At 54.9% G+C, this 22432-nt stretch overlaps 2 protein-coding genes and 2 non-coding genes across 7 annotated transcripts in view; all 4 read right to left on the reverse strand.

Annotated features, from left to right (window-relative positions):
• PLXDC1 (plexin domain containing 1) overlaps positions 1 to 9997 on the reverse strand; it is a 62186-nt gene extending 52189 nt beyond the window's left edge. For 2 of the 3 annotated variants that reach the window (XM_045488650.1, XM_045488649.1), the window contains exons 1-2: positions 9816 to 9991; positions 1703 to 1881 (exon numbers count right to left, since the gene is read on the reverse strand). In XM_045488650.1, coding sequence (XP_045344606.1) covers positions 1703 to 1881; positions 9816 to 9891 — 255 coding nt within the window. In that variant the 5' untranslated portion in view covers positions 9892 to 9991. Of the gene's footprint in view, positions 1 to 1702; positions 1882 to 9815 lie in introns of all 3 variants that reach the window. The other variant, XM_045488651.1, reaches the window with a different exon arrangement.
• Positions 9998 to 11970: 1973 nt separating this feature from the next.
• Positions 11971 to 12042, reverse strand: TRNAC-GCA. Its single transcript has one exon. It is a non-coding gene; the product is annotated as a tRNA-Cys (tRNA).
• A 679-nt stretch (positions 12043 to 12721) lies between these two features.
• On the reverse strand, positions 12722 to 12793 carry TRNAC-GCA. Its single transcript has one exon. It is a non-coding gene; the product is annotated as a tRNA-Cys (tRNA).
• A 683-nt stretch (positions 12794 to 13476) lies between these two features.
• Positions 13477 to 20771, reverse strand: ARL5C (ADP ribosylation factor like GTPase 5C). 2 transcript variants are annotated; one of them, XM_045488654.1, is made up of 7 exons: positions 20136 to 20771; positions 18921 to 19086; positions 18248 to 18308; positions 16943 to 17090; positions 16187 to 16270; positions 15577 to 15728; positions 13477 to 14322 (listed from the first exon to the last, which is right to left on the reverse strand). In XM_045488654.1, exons 2-7 carry the CDS (start codon positions 18964 to 18966, stop codon positions 14274 to 14276), a joined length of 540 nt encoding a protein of 179 aa, XP_045344610.1. In that variant the 5' UTR covers positions 18967 to 19086; positions 20136 to 20771; the 3' UTR covers positions 13477 to 14273. The 2 variants fall into 2 exon arrangements, with proteins under 2 accessions (XP_045344610.1, XP_045344609.1); XM_045488653.1 differs by lacking the exons at positions 18248 to 18308; positions 18921 to 19086; positions 20136 to 20771 and adding an exon at positions 17519 to 18234.
• Positions 20772 to 22432: the final 1661 nt, after the last annotated feature.

Raw genomic sequence — 22432 nt, forward strand, 5'->3', positions numbered from 1 at the left:
ACACTGGAAGCCAGAAGATGCCTGCAAACCTCTGAAGGAAAATTATTTTTAATCTAGAATTCTATATTCAGCCAGACCATCAATCAAGTGTAAGGATAGAATAAAGGCATTTTGGGGGCGCCCGGGTGGCTCAGCCGGTTAAATGTCTGACTTCAGCTCAGGTCGTGATCTCACGGTTCGTGGGTTCCAGCCCTGTGTCAAGCTCTGTGCTGACAGCTCAAGAGCCCGGAGCCTGCTTCGGATTCTGTGTCTCCCTCTGTCTCTGCCCTGCCCCCAATTGTGCTCTGTCTCTTTCAAAAATAAATAAACATTTAAATAACTAAAAATAAAAGAAAAATATTTTTTTTTAAAAAGGCATTTTCAGATATGTGAGTTTTCTAAAGAATGTTCCCTCCTGTGTAACCTTTCTCAGGAAGCTAAACAAACAAGGGGGACAAGCAGGAAAGATTGAGAGAATAGGGCACCCAACACAGGAGACAGATAAGGGGGTTCCAACCTTGGAGGAGAGGGAGGTCCCACAATGACCGTGGGATGGGCAGGTGGGCAAGCAGCCAGCCCAGGTTGGAGCAGGACAACAGGAGAGAGGTTTCTGGTGGGTGGGGGGTTGGGGGGGAAAAAAAAAAAGGACAGGTTGTACCACACCAAAAACTCCATTTGAAGCCAGTAGATATATAAGAATATATAGCTATGGTAAGTACAGAAAAGTAAACAAACAGGGGGTTGGGGCAAGGATCCAGGAAAAACAAAAACTGTACAAGAAAGTCAACAATAACATTACCCTGCTTGGATTAGTGGTGAACAATATTTACACGATTATCATGATATAAAGCAGAGCAGAGATTTAACAAAAACACTGGCAGTAGAATGACGGTCGAGGGAGTGCATAAAAGGCAAATTTTCATCTACACAACAGGTAGTCAACAGACGATGTCTAAGGGAATTAATCAAGAGGCGGCAGCGTGAGCAAATTACTTAGAAATACGGTGGTAACCCACCGTATATTGCACATAATATACAAAAACCGTCAGACGCAGGTGCAAACACACGCACACGTGACGACGGATTCAGCCCCAGACACAGAGGCCCCGTAGGCCTCCCAGAAAGCCCGCTGGAGGGCAGGGCCACATGCTGCAAGGACAGCACCTCCTCTGGGCCTTGACTCTCCTAGCCCGGATGCACCACCCCCAGAACTGCCCCAGGCAGACGGTTCCTTCTCTCCCTAATTGTCTTCTCTACTCAGTGCCCTGCCCTGAGGCTAAGCAGCCTGAGCCTCTTTGGCCGTTAACCCTTTGGGGCTACAGGGTCTGTAAATGGTGCAGGAATGAGAAGGGAGAGGGGCCTGAGCGGGCAGCTAGATGTGACCAATAATGCCACCTTCATTCAGCGTTTAGTGGAGGCCTCGGGCCATGCAAGAACCCACGGCCAGGAAGCCTGTGCACATGCTGTGCATCCTTGAGCAAGTCACCTCACCTCCCTGGGTGCACGAGGAGGTGGGCGATCTATGAAGCTCTGAGATGCGAAGATTTAATGTCCCAGGCTGGGCCCTGCTCTCATCCCCTCCCCTGGGATCCCTCTCTCCATGCCGACAGCCAAGGCCAATCCCAAAGGATATGTGATTTGCAGGGCTGACAAGTTTACTCAGGGCACCTGGGGAGTCCCTCACCGCCACTTCCCTCCCCTTCCACGTTCCTCCAGCACTCACCACCACCCTGGTCCCGTTATCTGGCAGTGTGTCAATGGCCAGGGTGCCCCCACCCGGGTCTTGGCTCAGCTGGGTCCTGTCCGACTCTGATGCCTGCCCGGGGCTCTCTCGGGCTCTCCGACTCCATCCCTGCGTGATCCGCTTGGCAGCCCGCCCAGAGCCTCCGCCTGCATCCTGACCTGGGAGAAGGAGACAGTAAGCTGAGTCCCGGCAGTCCAGAGTGAAGGCCCAAGCAGGGGAGCAGCCCATTTACTCTGCAGAGGCCCCAGCACCACACCATCACTGACCGTGGGGACAGCTGCCAGGGCAGGAGACACCCATTGTGCACTGAGCGCCATGTGTCACCTCCGTGCCACACACTCTGCACACAGCACACCGTTAGACCTCACCCAGCCCTCCGCAGGAGATAAGATGCTCTCCATTTTGCAGACAGGAATCAAGGGCTCACAGAGGTTAAAGAGAGTCACCTGTTGGGTTAGGGAGGGAGATAAGTTCCAAATGTCCAAAGGGGTAATTATTTTCAACCTCTGCTGCACACAGAATCATTGGAGGAGCTTTAACAATTCCTACTGTCTGGTTCCCACCCCAGAGATCCTGATATAATTGTTCTGTGGTGTGGCCTGGGCGTTAGGATTCTTAAATAATCCCCAGGGGAGCTTTTGGGAAGCCCTGAATCTAACTCTGTAGACAAGGGTGAGCACCTTTGCTCTGGAACATTCCAAACCAGTTCCTGATTTCTCTGCCAGAAATGGCGCATAAGCTCATCTTCCAGGAGACTCCAGGGACTAGAAGTCAGAGAGTAGAGTTCTTCGAGTTTAGGGCTTCTCAACATTAGCACCATTGACATTCTGGACTGGAGAATTCTTGGCTGTGGAGGCTGTCCTGAGCATTGTAACATGTTCAGCAGCATCCCCGGCCTCTGCCCACTCCTCCCAGACTGTGACAATCAAAGATGTCTCCATAGCGGGGACCACTGTGTAGTCCTGTGACTACCTGCAAACACCTTGGGCAAGTCCCTTTCTCCATAAAACATGGAGCTTAGCCTCCATCAAAGATGGCAAATAGGTTTCATCTCAAAAGCCATCTCCAATCAATTAGTGACAGCCAGGAGTGCTCTAATCGAGACAAACCCTGAAGCCCCATCAGCGTTTAGCAGGAAAGATTGTCACGATCAATTAACGATGTTTGCCAGGGCCCAGGAAGGGGAAGTGGCCGCACTGGCCATTCAGCAGCCATTCCTAGACTCGGTGTTCTTTGTCCCGTCTAGGTCATTACCTTTATTCTGAATGGCACAGAAACCATGCTTTTCCTTTTTAGAAAGATTTGTGCCCCTAAAGATGTGTCTTATATTGTCACTGCAATTGTCACACCTACCCTGGACGTGTGTATGGGACACAGATCACCAGAGAGGTGGGTCTGATATTTCCTGTGATATTCATCGATTTCAGGCCGACCCTGTGTCCGATGCCCTTGTCCGCCACTTGCTAGAGCTTCTGGATGTAACCCTCTTTCCTAGAGCACCCACTGTGTGTAACTACGTGTCTGTCCCTCTGGCAGGCGAGCTCCCCCAGGACTCTCCCCACCTCCTGCAAATGTGCATTCTCAGTGTCTGGCAAACAGTAGGTGCCCAATCACTGTACCATTGAGGACGCGATAGTGGAGGTAACTCTTGGGAGCCTGCAAGGACAGAGGTTGAGACAAGGCTTGGCCAGCACCAGGCCTGGGGCTGGGGCCAGGACTCTGCTGTGGGGCCCTGGTTTGTCATTAGACATTTCATCCAATTAAGTCATTCTTGGCTGCTGGTGCTTGCTGGACCCTTGCCGGCCCTCTCTCACTTCTCTGCCCCTAATCGCAACCAGATGCTCTGGAGGAGGTGGGGAGTGGGGCGGCCCCCAGGCCCCTTCCCCAGGTTGCCCACTGGCTGAGACGGGCCTAAGCCCAGGGCTGGGAAGGCAGCCTGCCATTGGCTCAGACCCCAAGCCAAGGCTGTCTTGCCCCTCTCGGGTGGGGCCCACAGCTGCTTCTGGAGATAGAACGGTTTGTGCTGGGCTGCTCTGCCCAGCTCCCCGGGTCCTCCTGCAAGCAGCCCTCGGGCCTGGGCTGGAGCCAGAACAGGAAAGGAACGTGTGCAGAGCAAGTAGAAGGGCTTAGCCGGCCTGGAAAGGGATGCTAGAGGTCTGCACGCATCACAATCCTGCAACTGAGACAGGAGGGTGCCTGCAACGTGGGGGCCCAAGGCCTGAGAAGAGGGCTGGGAAGGGGGGCCCAGCCAAGATGAGGGGTCAGGGAAGGGACACCCGCACCCAGAAGCTGTTTGACCTTGGACCCATCTGCTTACCTCTCTGAGCCTCAATTCCCTCATCACTAAAACGGGGGTGACAATCATGTCTACAGGGCAGGCTGCCATGAGCATCAAGTGAAAAACAAATGAGAAGGCTTTAGAATTAGAGGGTTCAGGGCCAAGGTCAGAGGCAAAGAGTCCACTAAGTCGGGCAGGGAAGGGGATGGAGAGGGAGACTGCCCAGGAACCTGCCCTACCCTGGCCCGGCCCTGAGTCTGACCCTCTCAGCCCCCACGACATCTGTCTCCCTGCCACTCTTCCCCCTCCCAATTGGCGAGGACAGGACATCACCCCCTCAGCTTGTGGAAGGAGCCAACGCAGCTGGTTGCTCACGTGTGTCTGTGTGTAGGGACCCACGTGCCTGTGCACACTCAGACTTGCCTGAAGGTCCGGGCCGTCCCCCCTGCATGCTCACACATGTGTTGCACACTCTTCCAACCCTCGGCCACTCTCTGCTCTACCTTCTGTCCCGCATCAGACAGCTTCACCTTCCCAGCACCCACGTCACGTGAGTGCACCTGCCCGTGAGTGACGGCGAGAAGCTCCCGGAGATCACGCTGTTCTTTATTCATCCACGCGTTCACCCATGGCCCCAAGCAGCATGCTGTCACAGCGGCAATAGGAAGAATAAAAATGACAGCTAACTTTTCGAAAATGCTCACTCTTTGCTACCACTCTTCCAAATGCTTTAAAACACATTAACTCATTTAATCCTCCCAATAACCCCTCGAGATCGGTGCTAGTTTTAGATCTATTTTACGAATTGGGAACTGAGACACAGAGATGTTAAGGAATCTCCCCAGGTCACACAACGAGTCCATGGCGAGATTGGCACACAGGGCAGGTTGACCTTAGGGTCTGCTCAGGCCACAGAAAGTGTAACAAGAAGCACCCAGCGACCCCAGGCTATTTCCTAAGGTGCAGGGGCAGCCCAGGGAAGGACAGGCGTGTGGGCTGGGCTTACTGGGGACCACTGGGCCTGAATTTTGGAGCTGCCCTGGGAGACTGTGTCCCCTGGCATGCAGGAGGGCGGCCCAGCAGCAGTAGAACCCCAGGTCTCTCCACGTGCCACTGTCCTGCTCTGGCACAAGAAACCACGGGCTGACTTCAGGAGGCCACGTCATGCCACCCCAGTGCCTGGCCAAGCCACCCTCATCCCACCCGTCACCCAAGCTCACCATTCCAGCCCCACGGCCACAGCCTCCGCCCTTAATGCCCTCCAACTAGTCTCTCACACTCTCTCCAGGGTATGCTTTCTAGAGGACTCACGTGATTCCATTTCTCCCATGCGTCCAGCTCTCCAGAGCCCTCCAGCTGAAGGCCCTTCCTGACCGGATCCCTCCTCTCTCCTCCGGCCTCCTGTCTCCCTAAAGCCCTCGCCAGGATCCAGCCCTGCTCTCTCTGGCCACAGGGCCTCACACACGTGGCTTTCCCAGCCGGAACCACTCTGCTCCATAAATGAACCCTTCTTCTGATGACCTTTTGCTCATCTTTCAAGTCCCATAAGATGTCATCTCTCCCCAAAGCATCCCCTGACATCTCTCCTCCTCACCCCAAATGCTACATGCATCATCCCGGCCCTGATCCCAACATGTTGTGACTGTCTGTGCATCTGCAGGCTCTAGGTACCTGATACAGAGCAAAGGCTTAGAAAGTACATATAGATGAAGGAAGGAAGGAAGGAAGGAAGGAAGGAAGGAAGGAAGGAAAGAAAAAGAAAGGAAGGAGGGAGGGAGGGAGGAAAGAAGGAAGGAAGGAAGGAAGGAAAGAAAAAGAAAGGAAGGAGGGAGGGAGGGAGGAAAGAAGGAAGGAAGGAAGGAAAGAAAGAAAGAAAGGAAAGAGGGAGGGAGGGAGGAAAGAAAGAAAGAAAGAAAGAAAGAAAGAAAGAAAGAAAGAAAGAAAAGAAAAGAAAGGAAGGAAGAAGGAAGGAAGGAGGGAGGGAGGGAGGAAAGAAGGAAGGAAGGAAGGAAAGAAAGAAAGAAAGGAAGGAGGGAGGGAGGGAGGGAGGGAGGAAAGAGAGGGAGGGAAGGAAGGGGAGGGGGATCTTTAAACGCCTTGGTTACTTGAGATCCGCAAGGCTGAGAAAACCCTTCCCCTGGGGCACGGGCCCACTGGAAACCCTCACTGCAATGCCACAGCAATAAAGGAGCACAGGTTTGGAATCACACAAACTTGAAGGTGAACCCTGAATCTACTACTTACTGACTGTGACGCTGAACAAATTACCTAATCCCTCTAAACCTCAGCTTCCTTATCTGTAAAAGGGGAATGATAAAACCTACACTTGGAGTCTTTAACAAAATACCAGCAAAGTTCCCCTGCCTTTCCTGGGTTTTACGTGAGAACCAACTTTCCAAGGAACTTGAGAGAGTCTCCAGACTCTGAGCTGAAATCTGGTGCCCTAGTTACGAAGCCCCCAGTTGCATCCTCTTGCTGGGAAACCCACTGAGGCTCCCACCGTGGACCTTCCCCTGGGGAGAGGGAAGGAGGCACAAGGGATTAGCAGGAAGGGACCACCAAGTAGTCAGAGAAGAACGGGAGAGCAGAGAAGTGTGAGTTTCTCTCGAAGGGAGAGTCTGGGGTCCGTGACCACCTCTGATTCACTCACTCATTCAATACACACTCATTGAGACCCTACTGTGTGCCAGGCACTGCACTGGGTGCTGGGGCAACAAGAGGGAACGGGCAGACACAGCCCCTGTGCCCGTGAAAATTCTAGTTGGAAAAGACTCCTGCAAAATGAAGAATGTGGTGAACAAGACAGCGTGCGGTGGGGACGGGTGCTCTAAGACAGACGGAAGTGTTGGGCTTTATTTCTACCCGGGGCAGCACCATCACGGTGGGCCTCTGTGTGGAGGAGGAGGTGGCCCTTGAGCTGAGACCTGGATGAAGAGAAGCCCGTGTTACTTGAGGACCAGAGGGGACACAGCCTGGATGTGTTGAGGGATGGACCTGGGGAGCGTGAGAGCAGGTGCCGGGATGGGGGGCGGGTGGGGGGGGAGGCTATCCACTCTAAGAAATTTGGACTTTAAGGCAATACAATCCAAGCTCTTATTTATTAATGTTTTCCCGAGAAATGGAAATTTTTCCCAATTGGAAAACAAAACAGAAATCTGGACTTTAGTCTCAGTTTGTTTGGAAGTGTCTGGTGGCAAGAAGGAGGTTGGAAGCAGAATCGTGGTTATAAGGGGCCCTAGACACAATCTGGCCCAAACCCCGTTTTATAAAAGAGGAAGCCAAGGTGCAGAGAAAGGAGGAAGTGGCCAGGATCACCAGGGATTGGGGTTGGGCCTGATCTCCCGACTCCCAGACCAAAGACATGCCCTCCAGCTGCCTCTTCTCGCTACAGCTGTTTTAGGCAGCGCTGGTCCCACTGGGGCCGAACCCTGCTGCCCCTGCCAGCGCCTCCTAAGGCCATCTTCCTGTCTGTCCCCCCCTAGTGGTCTTCCCTCCCCTCCTGACTATATCTTTGGGTTACTCCTCTTTCTCCTGCTTCCATTCTAATGATGGATGAAGTTTCAAGGCTCCACCAAACAAGCCAACCCATCAAGAGGGAGGGGAGACCGCAGCTCCCTCCTGAGGGCCCCCTGCCCACAGAGCTTGGAGCCTTGGGGCTGGATGATGCCCCTTCGCATCCAGCTCCCCCCTGCCCTTTCACCAGGCCCCAGGGCTCCACCACCGATCTGAGCCAGGCTGTCCCTCCTTAGAGGCCTCCCCTAGAATATCCACCCCTCTACCTCTTCCTCCAGCAGACAACGCCCCCTACCTCCACACAGACCTTTCCTCCAATCCAGCCAGGCCTGGTGAAAAAAACCGCTGGACCGAGAGTCAATAGCTGCCCCCTCTGTCTTCCTAGAGCTTCCTTAAGTCCAACCCATCTCTCCTGCTGCAGAGAAAGTCCATTTTTTCCTGGCTGAATCTCTAGCAAAGCTGAGAAGACAGGGTGTCCTCTACTTAGAGATTTGAATTAAGTCTCTGCCTGCCCCCCTCTTCCTGACCTCCCCAGGTATCTACGACCCCAACCCGACTCTGAGGAGGCAGCCCTCAGCCAGGCCCCAGTCTGGCCACCATCCCCCAGCGCATGCTTGTTACCTCTCTATTCCCCTTCCCCAACCGTCTCCACAGTTCTCCCAACTCAGCCAGGGGTCCAGGGCCCACCCCCCTCATCAACCCAGTCACATCCTGGGTTCAAAAGGTCCCACCAGGTTTGGGGCTGCAAAGGACTTCAAAAACTGACCTGTCCAACCTCTTCCTTTTTATATCTATTTTTTGAATTGTCAATTACCCACACACGTCACAACAAATCTGAAAGGGAACGACAGTCATAAAAAAGAAAAAAAAAATCTCTCGGAATCCCACCACCAAGAGGTAAAGATTTTGCTCACAGCCTCCCTTTATAAGTGGAGAAACAGGCCCAGAGAAGGAAAGTAACTTGTTCAAGGTCACACAGCAAGTGAGATGTTGGGACAAGAAGCCAAGTCTCTGGCCCTTGTCTGTGTGGTCTCCCTGAAACCTGGTGGTTCTGAACCAACAGCCTCTTGCCACATCAGCTGCCACTGCTCTCTGCCCACATTTTCACCATCAGTATCCTTTCCCACCCTCCTTCTCAACAGGGACCCAACCTCGTCTCAGCTATATACAAGGACCATTAAAGTCAAGAACGCTGTCACTGATGCTGTGCCTGATGTAGCACACCTCAGAGACAAAGCAGCCCCAACTACAGCATCTCCCGGACAACCTCGTGCCACTGCTCTGTCCCATTTAAAGGACACCTATGTCAGTGAGGCATAAAGCTCTGTCTTCCCAATTCTCTCTGTCAAGAGGCTGGACTGCAAATCACCCGCCTCCCCAACCCCAGAGAAGGTCTGGGTGCCTGAGGAGAAAGGAGGGGCATGTCAAATTGCAAGCTGAAAAAATGGTTCTTTTATAATATGAGAGACTCAAGGTAGACCTCAGAAAGGACTTCCAGGTGGGAGAGATGATTGTGGAGAACGGTGTAGGGGAGAGGAGTGTGCAAATAGGAGCCCCCCACTATCCAGAGCCAGAGCAACTAATGGCCAGAGTCCACAAGGACAGTACAGCAAGAGTGACAGGGGGACCCTGGAGGCTGGGGAAGGGGGGAGCAGCAAGTTGCTTCTTCGTGGGCCCAGGACTGTTCTCCAGGCTCCAAGCAGGGAGACGAAGCCTGCTAGCAGGCCAGGCTGCTACAGAGCTTCCTCTGGGAGAGATGCTGGGTCTCCACCATTCCCCTGATTGCTCCCACCCAGCCCCAAAATCCGACTCAGACCCAACCTGGGTCAGCTTGGGGGTGGGGGTGGGGGTGGGGGTGGGGGGCGGTGGGGCACGGAAGAGAAAGAGGAGGCAAAGCTGGGGCAGGAGGCACCCCAGGCTCCCCATCTCATCAGATTCATCCTTCTTCAGTGTGACCAGGGGTCTCTACGACTCCCCCACTGTCCCCTTTGGGGCCAGAGTCACTGCCTTATGTAGCCCCCTCTACTGGGGTCCCTCCAGTGTCCTTCCAGGAGGAAAGAAGTGGGGGGTATCAGTGTGTGCCGCCTTTACTCTCACTCACGCATGTGTTTAAAGAAAGTGAGTGGGTCCCTGTCCACCTGCCACAGCCCACAGAGCTCTTGGCCCTCCGCGGACAGTGCCCCCCCCCCCCAGCCCGACATCGCCAGCCGGTGGGTACTTGCTCGTGCCCACGCCTGCCTGACTGCCCCCTCCCGGGCCCCGGCCCACCCCCCTCCCCCCACCAACTCTAGCCAGTCCTACCTGCTCCGGGCGGGGGGCTCAGCGCCCGGGCAGCCTCCCTGAGCACCAGCACCAGAAGCCAGAGCTCTGCCCGCATGGTGGGCGTCGGGACCCGCCCCCGGCCCGCTGCGGCCCGGGCCCCGGAGAGGGAGGGGCCGGGCTCGGGCGGCGCGGTCCCCGGGGCTGGCGGGCGGAGGAGTGGGCGGCGAGGCGGCGGCGGAGCGCGGGGCCCGGCGGGGCGGCGGGAGCCGGCGCGGGCGCGGGCGCCGGCGGGCTGCGAGCGAGCAGAGCGGCGGCCTCCCCGGAGCGCGGAAGGGGAGGGGGCGGGGCGGGGGGGGCGCGGCGCCTCCCGAGCGCTCCCGGAGTCTTCCCGGGTCCTCCCAGCCCTCCCGGAGCGCTCCGACGGCGGTTGGGGGGGAAAGGGGGGGGGGTGCTGGGGGCGGAGTAGCGGACGGGGCGGGGGACCCTGGGCTGGGAGAAGCCCTGGAGAGCAGCCGCGGCACCCCACCCCGCACCTTAGCTCCTGCCTCCCTTCCCCTCCTTCACTCCCGTGGGAAAGCCGGGGAGACAAAACCCTGGTGGGGGGTGCACACTCCAGGAAGGGACAGGCCGCCCTTCTCCTCGGACGATGGACTCCTGCCATACCGACCCCCCAAGCTCTACCAGGCTTCCCGAGTTTCTGGGCTGTTCCTCAGAGTTCTGTGGCTTTCTGATGCCCATCCCCACCCCAGGAATCTCCCCTTGCAGGAGAGACCCCCCAGTTTCTCTCACCAGTACAGGCCCGAATTCCACCCACCGACCCCGTGGCTCCTTTCTTTTTTTCCCGTCACTCCCCATTTCCAGCACCGTCTTGCCCACCAGCCCAGCAGACACCGGGGTGGGGGGGGGGGGGGGGGGGGAGGGGGCGGGGGGGCTGGGGTGAAGGGGGCCTGGCTCACACCTACTTTAAAATAGCCTGCACCTCCCCTCACCCACCCCGGCCAGAAGGTAGCCGAAGCCACCCTTCTCTTTGGGGACTCCAGGCCTGCTCAGGGTCCCAATCAATCTTCAAAGCCAGCCCCACAGCAAGAAGACGTCTCACCCCACCTGCCACCACCTTATGACAGACTCTGGGGATAGATCACCATTTTTTTTTTTTTTTTTTTCTTCCAGGACAGAATAAAAATACCCGCAATTTAGGAGATTTAATAGACGGCAGGGAATCAGGTCAGGACACGGAATTGTCTCTTCCCTCCCCGACCTACTTTGTGCGATACCAAGGAGCTGGAGCATGGCGGGGGGGGGGGGGGGGGGGGCGAGTGAGGGGTAAGGGGCTTCTGGCTTCTTCTGGGGCTGGGGCCTAGGGACTGGACAATCGCTGACAGGTAGGGTATGGACTCTGAGTGCCCTTGGGGGAATTCCCCAGGAAGAGGGATACGCGTGGGGACAGGAGAAGGAACAGCATGGGCTGGAAGAGGGGTGTTCCCTGACAGGCCAAAGGAAGGACCTGAGAAGGAAACAAGAACTAAAAGACCCCCTAATCCCTCAGAATCCCAGTTCCTCCCTCCTCTGGATTCAGGGTCCCAGAAACAACCTCCTCCAGCCCTGAACTCTTTAATCCCTTACAATGGGACAAGGCAAAGCCTGTCTATAAATTCTTCTCGTTGTCTAATTCAAATCCCAATTTTGCCCACTCTCAAATGGGAATAGGCATCCGCCTCCAGCTGTGGCTTCTGGCTGCCCTCTAGTGGCCACATGGAGCGACGCGGTCTGTCTTACAAGGTTTCTTTTAAGGGCTCAGGCTGAAAACAGCAGCTTGGAAATAATTAGAAGCAAGGGACGTAAATTTTTTTAATGTAAGCCTCAGGATCTTGAGTGTACATCAAAATCACCTGGAGGGCTTATTAAAACACAAATTTCTGGACGCCACTCCCAAGTTTCTAGTTCAATAGTTCTCAGAAAAAGCGAGAATCTGCATTTCTAACACGCCTCCAGGTGGTGGTGCTGGTCCGGGGAGCACATTTTAAGAACCATAACTTGAGAATTCCCGCTTCTTGCAGGCTCTCGTCTTTCTTGCACCAATTGTCGTCTCCCCAAAAGAGGGGTAGCGAAGGAAATGTTAACATGAAGTTGTGGACGGGGGGAAACTTTAAATAAAAACGCGCATGAACACCGTGGTCCACGAAAACTGATCCCAAGGGGGCACCCGGATTTGAACCGGGGACCTCTTGATCTGCAGTCAAATGCTCTACCACTGAGCTATACCCCCTCTGCTGACGTCCCGGCGCGGTAGCCTCTTAGTGCTTCTGCTGCGCAGGCGCTTTGACGGATTCGCGAAAAGTGGAGTCCGACGTTTCCAAAAATTGGGAATGATCTCAATCTCAAAAGATTACTCTCCTGAGCGCAGAACTTGTTTCCCGAAAATGCAGTTTGGGAATGTGGGAAGAGAAAGCCCTCGAGATCATTCGAGAGCCCTCGATTCGGAGACATTCTCTTGCGCCGGGTTCCCAGTTTCCTGCCCTGCTAGAGCTCCTTTATTGCTTCTTGGCGCCCCCTCTTTCCGTCCCGCACGCTCAGGCGCGCTTCTCTGGGCCTTCCTTCCCCAGCCCAAGCCTGGCCCTTAGATACTCGGCCTCCTTCCCCAGGAAAAGCCGTCGGGTCACTGGCCAAGCGGACCTGGGAGTGGGACCGCCTCAGCCGTAGCACTACCGAAGTGGGTCGTCTGTATCGTCCACCTAGGGTTAGCCCGGAGCTCCTTGCCCTCGCACTGCATCGCTCTAGTCGACACACGCGACCTGAGTGCGTGGATCTGCGGGGCGGGGACTCCACCCTGGCCTTCCTGCAAAAGCTGGTGTAACAGGGCCCTGAGTTGCATCCCCCCTCCCTTGCTAGGGCACTTTGAGAGGTGGACTGCGGGACAAAGAAAACACGAAAAGGCTGGAACAGAGAGGGGGCACCCGGATTTGAACCGGGGACCTCTTGATCTGCAGTCAAATGCTCTACCACTGAGCTATACCCCCAGCACGCTGTTGGCCTCTTCTTAGAATAGATTTCTGTAGTATAAGAAAATATTAAATTACGCTGTTACCTGAGAGCTGTGCCAAAACGATCTAATGGAAAAAGCAGGATCTGAATGGGGATGGCTAGGATTGCTGAGTTCTTCCTCCACAATCACGCCTCAGGAAAACCACAGGGTTAAGGAATCCTGGGACCTCTACAACTGTGTCCTGACTGCCCCCGAGATGTCCACTGCCTGACTTCGGAAGGAGAGAGACCCACAGGTCTCACCCACAGGTTTCAGGACCATGCCAGGTCTTATGGGGTAATGGCGCTGCTCCCTGTATACAAATGGACAGCCTGGGTTTCCATCCTGTCTTCAGCTCTACCGAGATCGGACTGCTGGGCTTTTCTAATCCCTAAGGGCCTCTACTTCCCTCCTCCATGAGTCAGCATCAAGCCACTCCACCCCTAGCCCCAGGTACAGCCGAAAGCTCCCAGTCCTGGCAAGCCAAGTGTCAGTTACCTGAGCAGAGGGTGATAGAGCCCAGGACCAAAGAACCAGCCAGTCCTCTGGGCAGATGGACCTTAAGGCACCACCCCCTCTATTTCCAAGGAAGATTTCCCCCTACCTGATAGCCCCGTACAAAAACCAAAAGCCAGTTTGAAGCACAGGTAGAAGGAGCAGGCAGAAATAAGAGGTGAGCAGTTTTCAATGGCATTTATTACACTTTTATAAAAATTCTAAAACAATGTGGAAAAAATTCATTACAAAAGATGGTCAAGATAGGCACTCTGTAGGAATCAGGGAAATTTGGGAGGAATGGGATTCACATTGGAAGGACCGGGAACGAAGGGCATAGGATGAGATGGCTGAATGCTCACAAGCTGCGGTCAGAGCCAGCATCTCAGAGGGAACAGAAAGGCCTGGGAGGAGTGGGACTCCCCGCCATGCAAGGGACTGTCCCTGTCTGGGGTGTCCCGTCCTCCTCCCTCTCCCTTCCCACCAGTTTTTGGCTTTGCCCTCCTTCCCTTGAGCCCACCCCTTCACCTCTCTGGAATCTCCTTTCCTCAAAGATGGCTGAGGGGCCAGAGAGCTGGGGTGGGAGCCAAGGGGCCGGGGGTGGGGTTCTGGGAAATAAAGAGCAATTCCAGGGGTCTCTTACTCCGCCCCCCCCCCCATTTTTTCCTCAAAGAGGCTGCAGGCAAGGGGACTGGGCTCCACGTCCTAATCCCTCAACATGTCCGACAGCTTGCCTGGTGCCTCCAAGGACACCTGCTTCCACGGAGGAAAGGGCAGCTTTTCTGCTGTCCTGTCTACAGCAATTCAGGGCATGCAGTCAAGCTCACAGGGTTGGGTGGACTGTGGCAATCTCACCTCACTGTCCATAGCCGACCCAGCTCCCATCCGAGAATCGTAGAAAAGGAATAGTCACTTGGGTTTTCCACCCACGTAGTCCAAGCAATACCCCCAAAGTATTTGGATGGCCTCAGCCTGGGACATCAGTTGGCAGTGGTCTGAGACTGCATCCACTGGAGCCCCGCGGGCAGCCTGCAGGGAAGATGGAACAGGGCAAAGATCAGCATATCCTGCAAGGACGATGGCCTCCCAAGCCCCCGGCCCCTACCCAGAGCTGACGGAGGGGACAACCAAAGTCGCATCCAATCTCTCAATCGACAAGTATAAATGGACTGAGTACATCAGGTACCATGCTAGGGGTTGGGGTTACTGGTGAAAAAAAACAGACATGCCCTCTGCGGTCTGCCGTCTGGCAGAGGGGATGGATGTGGGTTGCGGGAGGAGGGTGGCAAGGACACTATCAGAAACGTGTGGTTCCTTGGGCCCACCTGCCTAAAGTCTCCGGGCGCCTGGGTCCCCAGCCTGCTGTGATCCCACTTGAGAGAGAAAAGAGGATTTTCCAAGCCTGACTCAAGGCCCTTTCTATGTGACCGTGACCTGGTTCCTTCACATCCTTCAGGTATTTATACTCAGCAGCTACTTTCTGGTGGCCCCTCCCTGGTACCTTATCCAAAATGGCAACATTTGCCCACGTACTTCCAATCTCCTTTGCCTACTTGATCTTTCCCAAGCATTTATCACTTTCTAACTTACTATATATGTTTCTTATTTTTATTGTTTAGTGTCTGCCCTCCCCCCCGCCCCCCATGGAAAGTAACCTCCATGAGGGCAGGGGATTTTGTGGTTTGTTCGCCGCTGTTTCTCTGGTGCCTAGAAAAGTGCCTGGCACAAATTCGGGGCTCGATAAATGTCGAATGATTGATGTCACGTGTTCTCAACAGGAACTTACAGAGGGGGTAGGTATACTCACCCTCCTCTTTACAGATAAGAAAACTCAAGGTCAGAAAGAGTCAGCAACTTCTGCCTGGAAGGCTTGCCCCCAGGTCTTCCCATGGCTGTGGCCGCCTTCTCCCCATTTGGATTGCAGCCCAAAGGTCATGTCCTAGTAGAGGGCGTCCCTGACCATCAGAGCTGAGTCAGACCCAACCCTGCCCTGTCTATCACTGTTAATCCAATCTCACTTTATTCAAAGCACCTCTGTGTACCTAAAATGTTTGTGCTGAGGTGGCCTGTCGCCTGTCTTTCAGAATGAGCCTGAGCGCAGGCACTCTATCCTGCTCACTGCTTACCCACAGCATCTCAGCTGTGGGTGGGTGCTTGACTGACTCGGCCCAGGAGCTAAGTGTGAGCCAGATCCTGACAGGAGAGAAACAGGAGAAGGTTCTGATGGTCAGCCGTTCATTGGCTGGGCCGAACCTTGGAGGTGCAGGTGGGGCAGCCACTAACCCTTCCCCAGTGAGGGCACAGCATCCCTGTATGTGCCACGGGTGGTCTTTGATGGCACTAAGAGTGAGGAATTGAGAGATTTCCACAGTGGTCATGGAGTCCTTCATATCCTGCTTGTTGGCAAAGATCAGGACGGAAGCATCTCGCAGAGCCTGTGGACAGAAGAGCCCAGCCCCAGTCAGCCTGCAGGAGAGGCCCATGCCCAGGTGGGACAGGGATAGGACAACCACATCAAGTGAAAACAACCACATCCATGGACACCGACAGCTCACGGAATGCCTCCCAACCAGCTCATATGATCCTTACAACGGTCCCAGGAGGCAGTAATTTGGTGATCCCTCCCATTTCATACTTGGGCAAACTGAGGATACGAGAAGTGAAACGACCTGTTGGGGGGGTCCCACAGTGAATGAGAACCGGGGTCAGGACCCGAACCAGCAACTCTGGCTTCTGTGACCAGTCGTGCTAAGGGCATTATTGCTCTTCAGACTGCCGGGGTGGAGGCTCTCAGAGACTGGGGGATCAGGAATGAAGCTCAGAGAGGCTAAGTGAGTCGGCTGAAGTCACACAGCGAGGACACTGGGCTCTCTCCCAACCTCAGGGGCCTTACCTCATGGGCCAGCATCCTGTACAGCTCCTCCCGAGTGGTCAGCAGCCGATCCCGGTCCGTGCTGTCAATCACAAGGATGATGAACTGGCCAGCAGAGGGGAACTGTGAGCGGTGGGCTTTCCCTCTGATGAGCGTGTCTCCTGCCCACTGTGCTCCCCGACCGGCCTCTGCACCACCCGGATGTAAGCCCCACAGAGAACTGGTCTGGTCTCAAGCTCTCACTGCCTCCTTGCATTTTAATTCCCTTTTCCACCCAGGCAGTTGGGGGGGGGGGGTGGTGGGGTGCGCACAGCACAACCTCTGATTGCATGCCAGAGGCTGGGCCAAGCCCTGGCCATTCACGACTCCGGTCAGGTCCCCCGTGCCGTTGGGACCATTATGATCCCCATTTACAAATGAGGAGACGCGTTCCACAGGAGGACAGATCTTACTCTATGACACACAGCTGGTGAACGGGAGAAAGTAAGGCCCCTGGAGACCAAGGGCCTACCCCATGCAGTGCATCAAAGTGCAAGCAGACAGATCTGCCAAGGAGTATCCAAAAATCTTAACTGAACGCTGTGCTGCATTAAGTATTTGAAACATATGCATTAGCTATTGTTTTATTATTTAAATTTCACAACAATTGAGGGAAGTCATTGCAATCTCCACCTCACCAAGTGGGGGGGAAGCAAGGCTCAGAGAAGGCTCAGTGACGAGCTCACATCACACAGCTGCCTTGAAGGCCCCTTCCGGCCGCCCCGACGCTCTCCTCACCTCAGTGTTGGAGTAGTACGTGTTCCAGGTAGAGCGCAGAGCCTCCTGTCCCCCTATGTCCCACATGAGGAAGTGTGTCTTTTGCAGAACAATCTCCTCCACGTTGCTACCGATGGTGGGAGATGTATGGACCACCTCATTCATCAGGCTGGGGAGGGAAGAGAGGTCACCAAGAGCGCGGCCCATTCTGTTCCCACCCCTCTGCTCGCAAGTCAGGCTGAATCAAACTCAGAACGGCTCAGCCCGGGGTTGACCAAGTCTCTGGGCCCAGGGGAGTGCAGGCAGGAGTAAGACCAAGTCTTGCCCTGGTGCAGACCCAAGAGATGGGAGTCTAATTAGAGCAGTGTCCCCAAAATTTAACGTGCAGCTGAATCACCTGGGAGTCTTGTTAAAATGCAGGTTCTGATCCAATGAGCCTAGGCAGGGGCCCAGTGTTTTGCGTTTCTAACAAGCTTCCAGTTGATGCCAATGCGGCTGGTCTGTGGACCACCCTTTGAGTAGCAAGGGATTTTGGGAAAAGGAGACCGATACAAGCAAAGGCCATCAGAGAGGTGCTTTAACATAGAAAACACTCACCGTTTTATATGTAGGGAGTGCCTCTGGAAGATCCGGGCATTAGGGTGGGGAAACTTAGTTTTCACTGTATGCGTGTGTAGTGTTTGATTTTCTCTTTTCTTCTGGTTTAAAATAACCATTTACATACACTACTTTTTCAGGGGAAAATCTTCCTAAGTAAATACTCTGGAGGCTCCAAAGGAGAGAGATGCCATCCAGAGACTGCAAATTGGGGAAAGCACCGATGGATAATTAGTCAGCACTTGTGTCCACCTCGGCTGGATCGGGAGCCACAAAGCTCAGCCAGACTCCAAACTGCACCCTCTCCCCTTTGGGTGTGAAGGAGGGGACAAAGTTAGGAGGCAAAGGTGAGGTGCGGGAGTTAGAAAGGAGAGACCCGCCGCTAGGGGGAGCGAAGAGCAGGGAGGCGGGAAGAGAAGTCAGTTTCTGACAGCTTCAGGGCTGCACAACCCAGTCTGGTCGGTTCGGGGCGGGGGGGGTGGGGGGGGTTGTGTATGGCGGGGAACACTAGGGCTGCCCATACGAGCAGGATTCGAATCCCAGGCGAGGGGCCACAGGTCTGAAGGCTCACTGTACCAGGAAGGTCACACCAGCGTCCCCCCTCACCACTCCTCCTGGCTACTGGAAAAAAACGGGGACCCAGGGAAGGGCTCCGGTGATTGGTCCAAATGTCTGTCAGTCTGGTGGGAAGACCCAACCCCCACCTCTTTCCGCCAGAGGGTCACTTACAACTGGTAGAGAATGGTGGTCTTTCCCGCATTGTCCAGTCCCACGATGATGACCTTGTGCTCTGGAGTCATCCAGGGGGAAGGGCAGGGTCAGGGCCAAACTCAGTAACCAAGGGACCGTGTGCCCTACCGGGCTTCCCCAGAAGAAGACGAGTGTTTCCAGCGGGCTGGGAGACCTCTGCCCACTGTACCACTTCTGCTCCCCTACACCCCTCCCCCACACAAAACCAACTGGACAGGTTTGCTTCCCACCCAGCCCCGGACACCCGCGCCACTCCCAGACAGTAGAGACGAGAGCTGAGCGCCACCTCCGTCACTCCATATTTCCAGAAAAGTGGTTGTCCGAAAGGTCAGGGGCGCCCTGGGCTTGCCAAGAGAAGGGGTCTGGGGAAAGAGCCGAGCGCGAAATCACCATCGCAGGAAAAGCGGCGGCGGCTTTTAGCCAGGAGGAAGGAGGCTTGTCCAACCCTGCGCCCCAGGGTGCACCATAGCGCGCGACCCTCGAAGAGCAGGCGGGGAGGGGGCAGGGGAGACCGCGGAGTCTGCAAGAAGTGTCCACGCAGGGCTCTCGGAGCCCGAGGTCCCCCAGCGCATCCGCCCCCACCCCAGATCTGGGGAGCCCCAGGTGGGAGCCGGATCAAAGCCGTCGCTTGAAGGCACTGTGCGCCCTTTACCCTGGTTCGCGAAGATGCTCATCAGCTTGGCGATCAGTAGTCCCATAGCGCGTCCCAGGCTGGAGAGGGGCAAGACTCAGCGACCTTCGGGCACCCGGGTCCTTCGGGCACCCGGGTCTACCTAGGGTGCTTGCAGCCCCGCCCCCCGGGGGGGGTCAAGCTTTGCCTGTGAGGTCACGGAAGTCCCACGAGTCACCTGCGGAGCCTGGGAATCCCCTGGGACGCTGCCCCCGCCCCCCCGCCCCGCGGGTGCTATGGATGTCACGGTGACAACGAACAAGCTACTTGTCTAGAGCTCTGCAGGTGCAAGGAAAATGGGGTCCAGACTCCACATCCTCCCCTTTGCCCTGAGAAAACTCCAGAGGTTCTCTGGGCGAACTGCTCCCTCACTGCATATCAAGGATGCTCACCGCAGTGACCCACAACGAGGCCCAGATCTCCCTTCTCCAAGTGCCATGTCTGGGTCACTAGACTGAAGCAAAACCCTACTTTCTGCACCTGCCAGCTATGGGAGCAGAGGGCTCACAGATCCTCTCTGAGCTGGGAGAATATTCCAGCTCTCAACGGATCTCTAGTGGTTTCACTAGTGTGGGGCTTGTAGGCCCCCTCAAAGTTAGTTCCCTTAGGGAAGGGCAGGGTCTCCCAAATCCCTCGGTGAGAGGCAACTTCTAGAAATAAATCAGTACTGCTTCTATGATTCATTAGCAAACCGACTGCTCAGGCACAGCCCCCAGATCGTGGGCTGGGGGGGGGGGGGGGTGGACATCTGAAGATAGGGATGAAACATAAAGAGAGATCTCACAGCCAGAGGCTGTATAGAGGGGCGTCCGATACTAAGAGCCAGGAGAAGAGAACCTGGGCCAAGAGAGAGCCGGGCTGGAGAAGGAAGAGGAAGGAGGAGATTTTTGTTATGAATTTCCTTCTTTGCTTAAACTGGGAAAAACCAGAAAACAAAAAGAGAAGTGGAGAAGGCAAACCAACCTCAGGCTGAGGGGGCAGTTAGTTGAGGCCGTTATCACCCAGGAGAATCAGCTCCTTCTGCCCCACGGCCACTGCCCTCCTAGAGCCATTAGTGCTCCCCTTCGCTAAGGGAACAACCTCTAACTTGTCTCCCTGCCTCTGCCTCCCCCTGACTCAGCACAGCCCTATTCACCTTTGTAAAGCACAGCTCAGATGATTGCCTATCGCCCACTGGCTTCAGATCAGTCTCCTCACCTGACATTCAAGAGCCTCTGTGAGCAGCCCTCACCTGCCTTTGCAAGTGATCTCTTATGTCCTGCATCCGCTGGTCCTTGCCCACATAGGCCGAGCCCCTTCCAACTCGGCATTTGCTTCTGTGTTCCCTCCACCTGAATGCTTTCACTTTCCCAGGAAGGTGGATGGACTCCTAAAACTTACTAGCTGCCTTCCATAAAAGCCACCTACTTCCCAAGCCCTGGCCTGGTGCTCCAGACAAATGGGGCTTCTCTTTAGCCTGAGATTGTAGACTGGCCTGTTTGTGCCAATCAGCTGTGAGACCTAGAGGGTGGGGTTCATGTCTTGTTCGCCCGTGTTCTGCTCCCCACTCCGGGCCTGGTCCCCTGCCTGGCACACATAAGAAACGTGCGGCTCTTGAAGTACAGTAAGTTATGCCATAGCTTGAGAGATGGTGTTTCGAACATTTAAAAAGAGGTGTGAGCACAAGTTGAAGAGGAATGAGGAAGGCTGGGAAGTTCATGGAGAGAAGAGGGAAAACAATTGGCTAAATAAGGAATTTTCATCGCACCCGCCTTGGTGCCTGGAGTTAGAAGGAAGGAGAATTGACTACCAGAGCCCGTTTCAGCCCCAGGAAAGGAACGCGGAGTGTGATGGCAGGCGCAGGGTGGGTAGCGGGGTGGGGGTGGGGGTGGGGACACAGAAAGGTGCTGGGGGAAGCAGCAATCCTTTAAGCCCTTTTACCATCTGTTTCCGGGGGGTCGAGGGGGGAGGAACCTCAGTGCATCCTGCTCCCACCCCCCCCCCCCATTACCACCACCAAATTGCAGAATTGAAAGTGACATTCTGCTAGCTGGAACACATTCAGTAAACAGACAAGGGCTGCTTCTGCTGTGAAACCTAGGGCTTCGGTCTTAGGGGGCATTCATTCATTTATTTGACAAATATGAGTCAGGAGTTAGGAAACATGCCAAGTAGTCAAAACAGACCCGGTCTGGCTCTTTTGGAGCTTACGGTCTAGTGGGAGAGAGAAATATACACACCAAAAAACCAAAAACAAAACCAAACCCTGAGAGACAGTAGGTAGGATGGCCTGACTTAGAAGGGAGTCACAGCTCACTTTTCTGAGGATGTGATTTTGGAGCTAAGACAAGATTTTCCTCTAGGGTACCGGCTGGAACACCCCTCGCTCCTGGGCCATGGAGGTCCCAGCTCAGCTCCCTTGACTTTTTGGAAGGTGGAAACCTTCAGCCACACCCAGGACTCACTGTGGACAGAAGCTACTGGTCAAGGAATGAGATGAGGGGTCCCAGATAAGAGGGGTCCCAGCACCTCAGTTCTCCACTCCCTGAGGTGACCATGGTGGTAGCATCAGCCTCTCTAGACCTCATCCCAGCCGACTTCACGGTTGTTGAAATCTTCACATGTTGACAACCGCCAACGTGCTGAGTGTACATCAGCTGAGGGCTTGTGGTTACCAAAAGACAAGAATCTCTCTTTCTTCATCTCTCACTATCTCCACGCCACCTCGAAATGCCCCCGCCTGCAAGTTCCGGGCAAATGCAATTTCAGGCAGCAGATGCACGAAGAAAAGACAAACATATTCAGACACCTGCTTCCTCCTCCCCTTGCAGAAGCTGGAGCGGGGGGATTAGCACTAGATTTAGGGCTCACAGGCACCACAGATCTTGAACTCCAAAGATCTGAATTCAAGTCCTTGCTGCATACCTGTGCAGCTATGGACAAGCTGCGAGCTTTACCTGTAAACTAAAGTTAGTCATCTCCGCCCTTGATTCAAAATATCAGCCTCCACCCCAGATAGAGCTCTCTGCCGTTCCCCGATTCTCCAGACCAAGCACCCATCGGTCTCCTGCTCTTCTCTTGGACGTCCTCCCGCGGGCACCATAAACCCACCTTGTCCAAAGCTAGACATCATTTCTGTCTCTAACCTGGTTCTTCCACCTGCTTCCTCTATGTCTGGAAAGACCATCACCCAGAGTCACCCCGTGATGCCTCCCTCCTGCCTCCCTCCCTCTCTCTGGCCACCTCCAAGAGCCAGATTGGAGAGTTCTTGATTCTACCTGCTAGATGGAGGCAGCCACTGCCTCCTTTCCCATTCCACTGTTGTGGCCCATTGCAACCCCGCCCCCCATCTCTTACCTGGAGTATTGCAGCCGTTTCCAGGGCAGGCCCTCCAATTTATGCTCCAAACTGCAACCAAGGCAACTTTGCCATTGCTACTTACAATCCTTCACTTTCTGCACACTAGCTTCAGGACAAAGCCCAAACTCCTTAACATGACTCAAGGCCCCTGTGAC

This window comes from Leopardus geoffroyi, chromosome E1 (genome assembly GCF_018350155.1).
Source record: "Leopardus geoffroyi isolate Oge1 chromosome E1, O.geoffroyi_Oge1_pat1.0, whole genome shotgun sequence".
Classification (NCBI taxonomy): Eukaryota; Metazoa; Chordata; class Mammalia; order Carnivora; family Felidae; genus Leopardus; species Leopardus geoffroyi.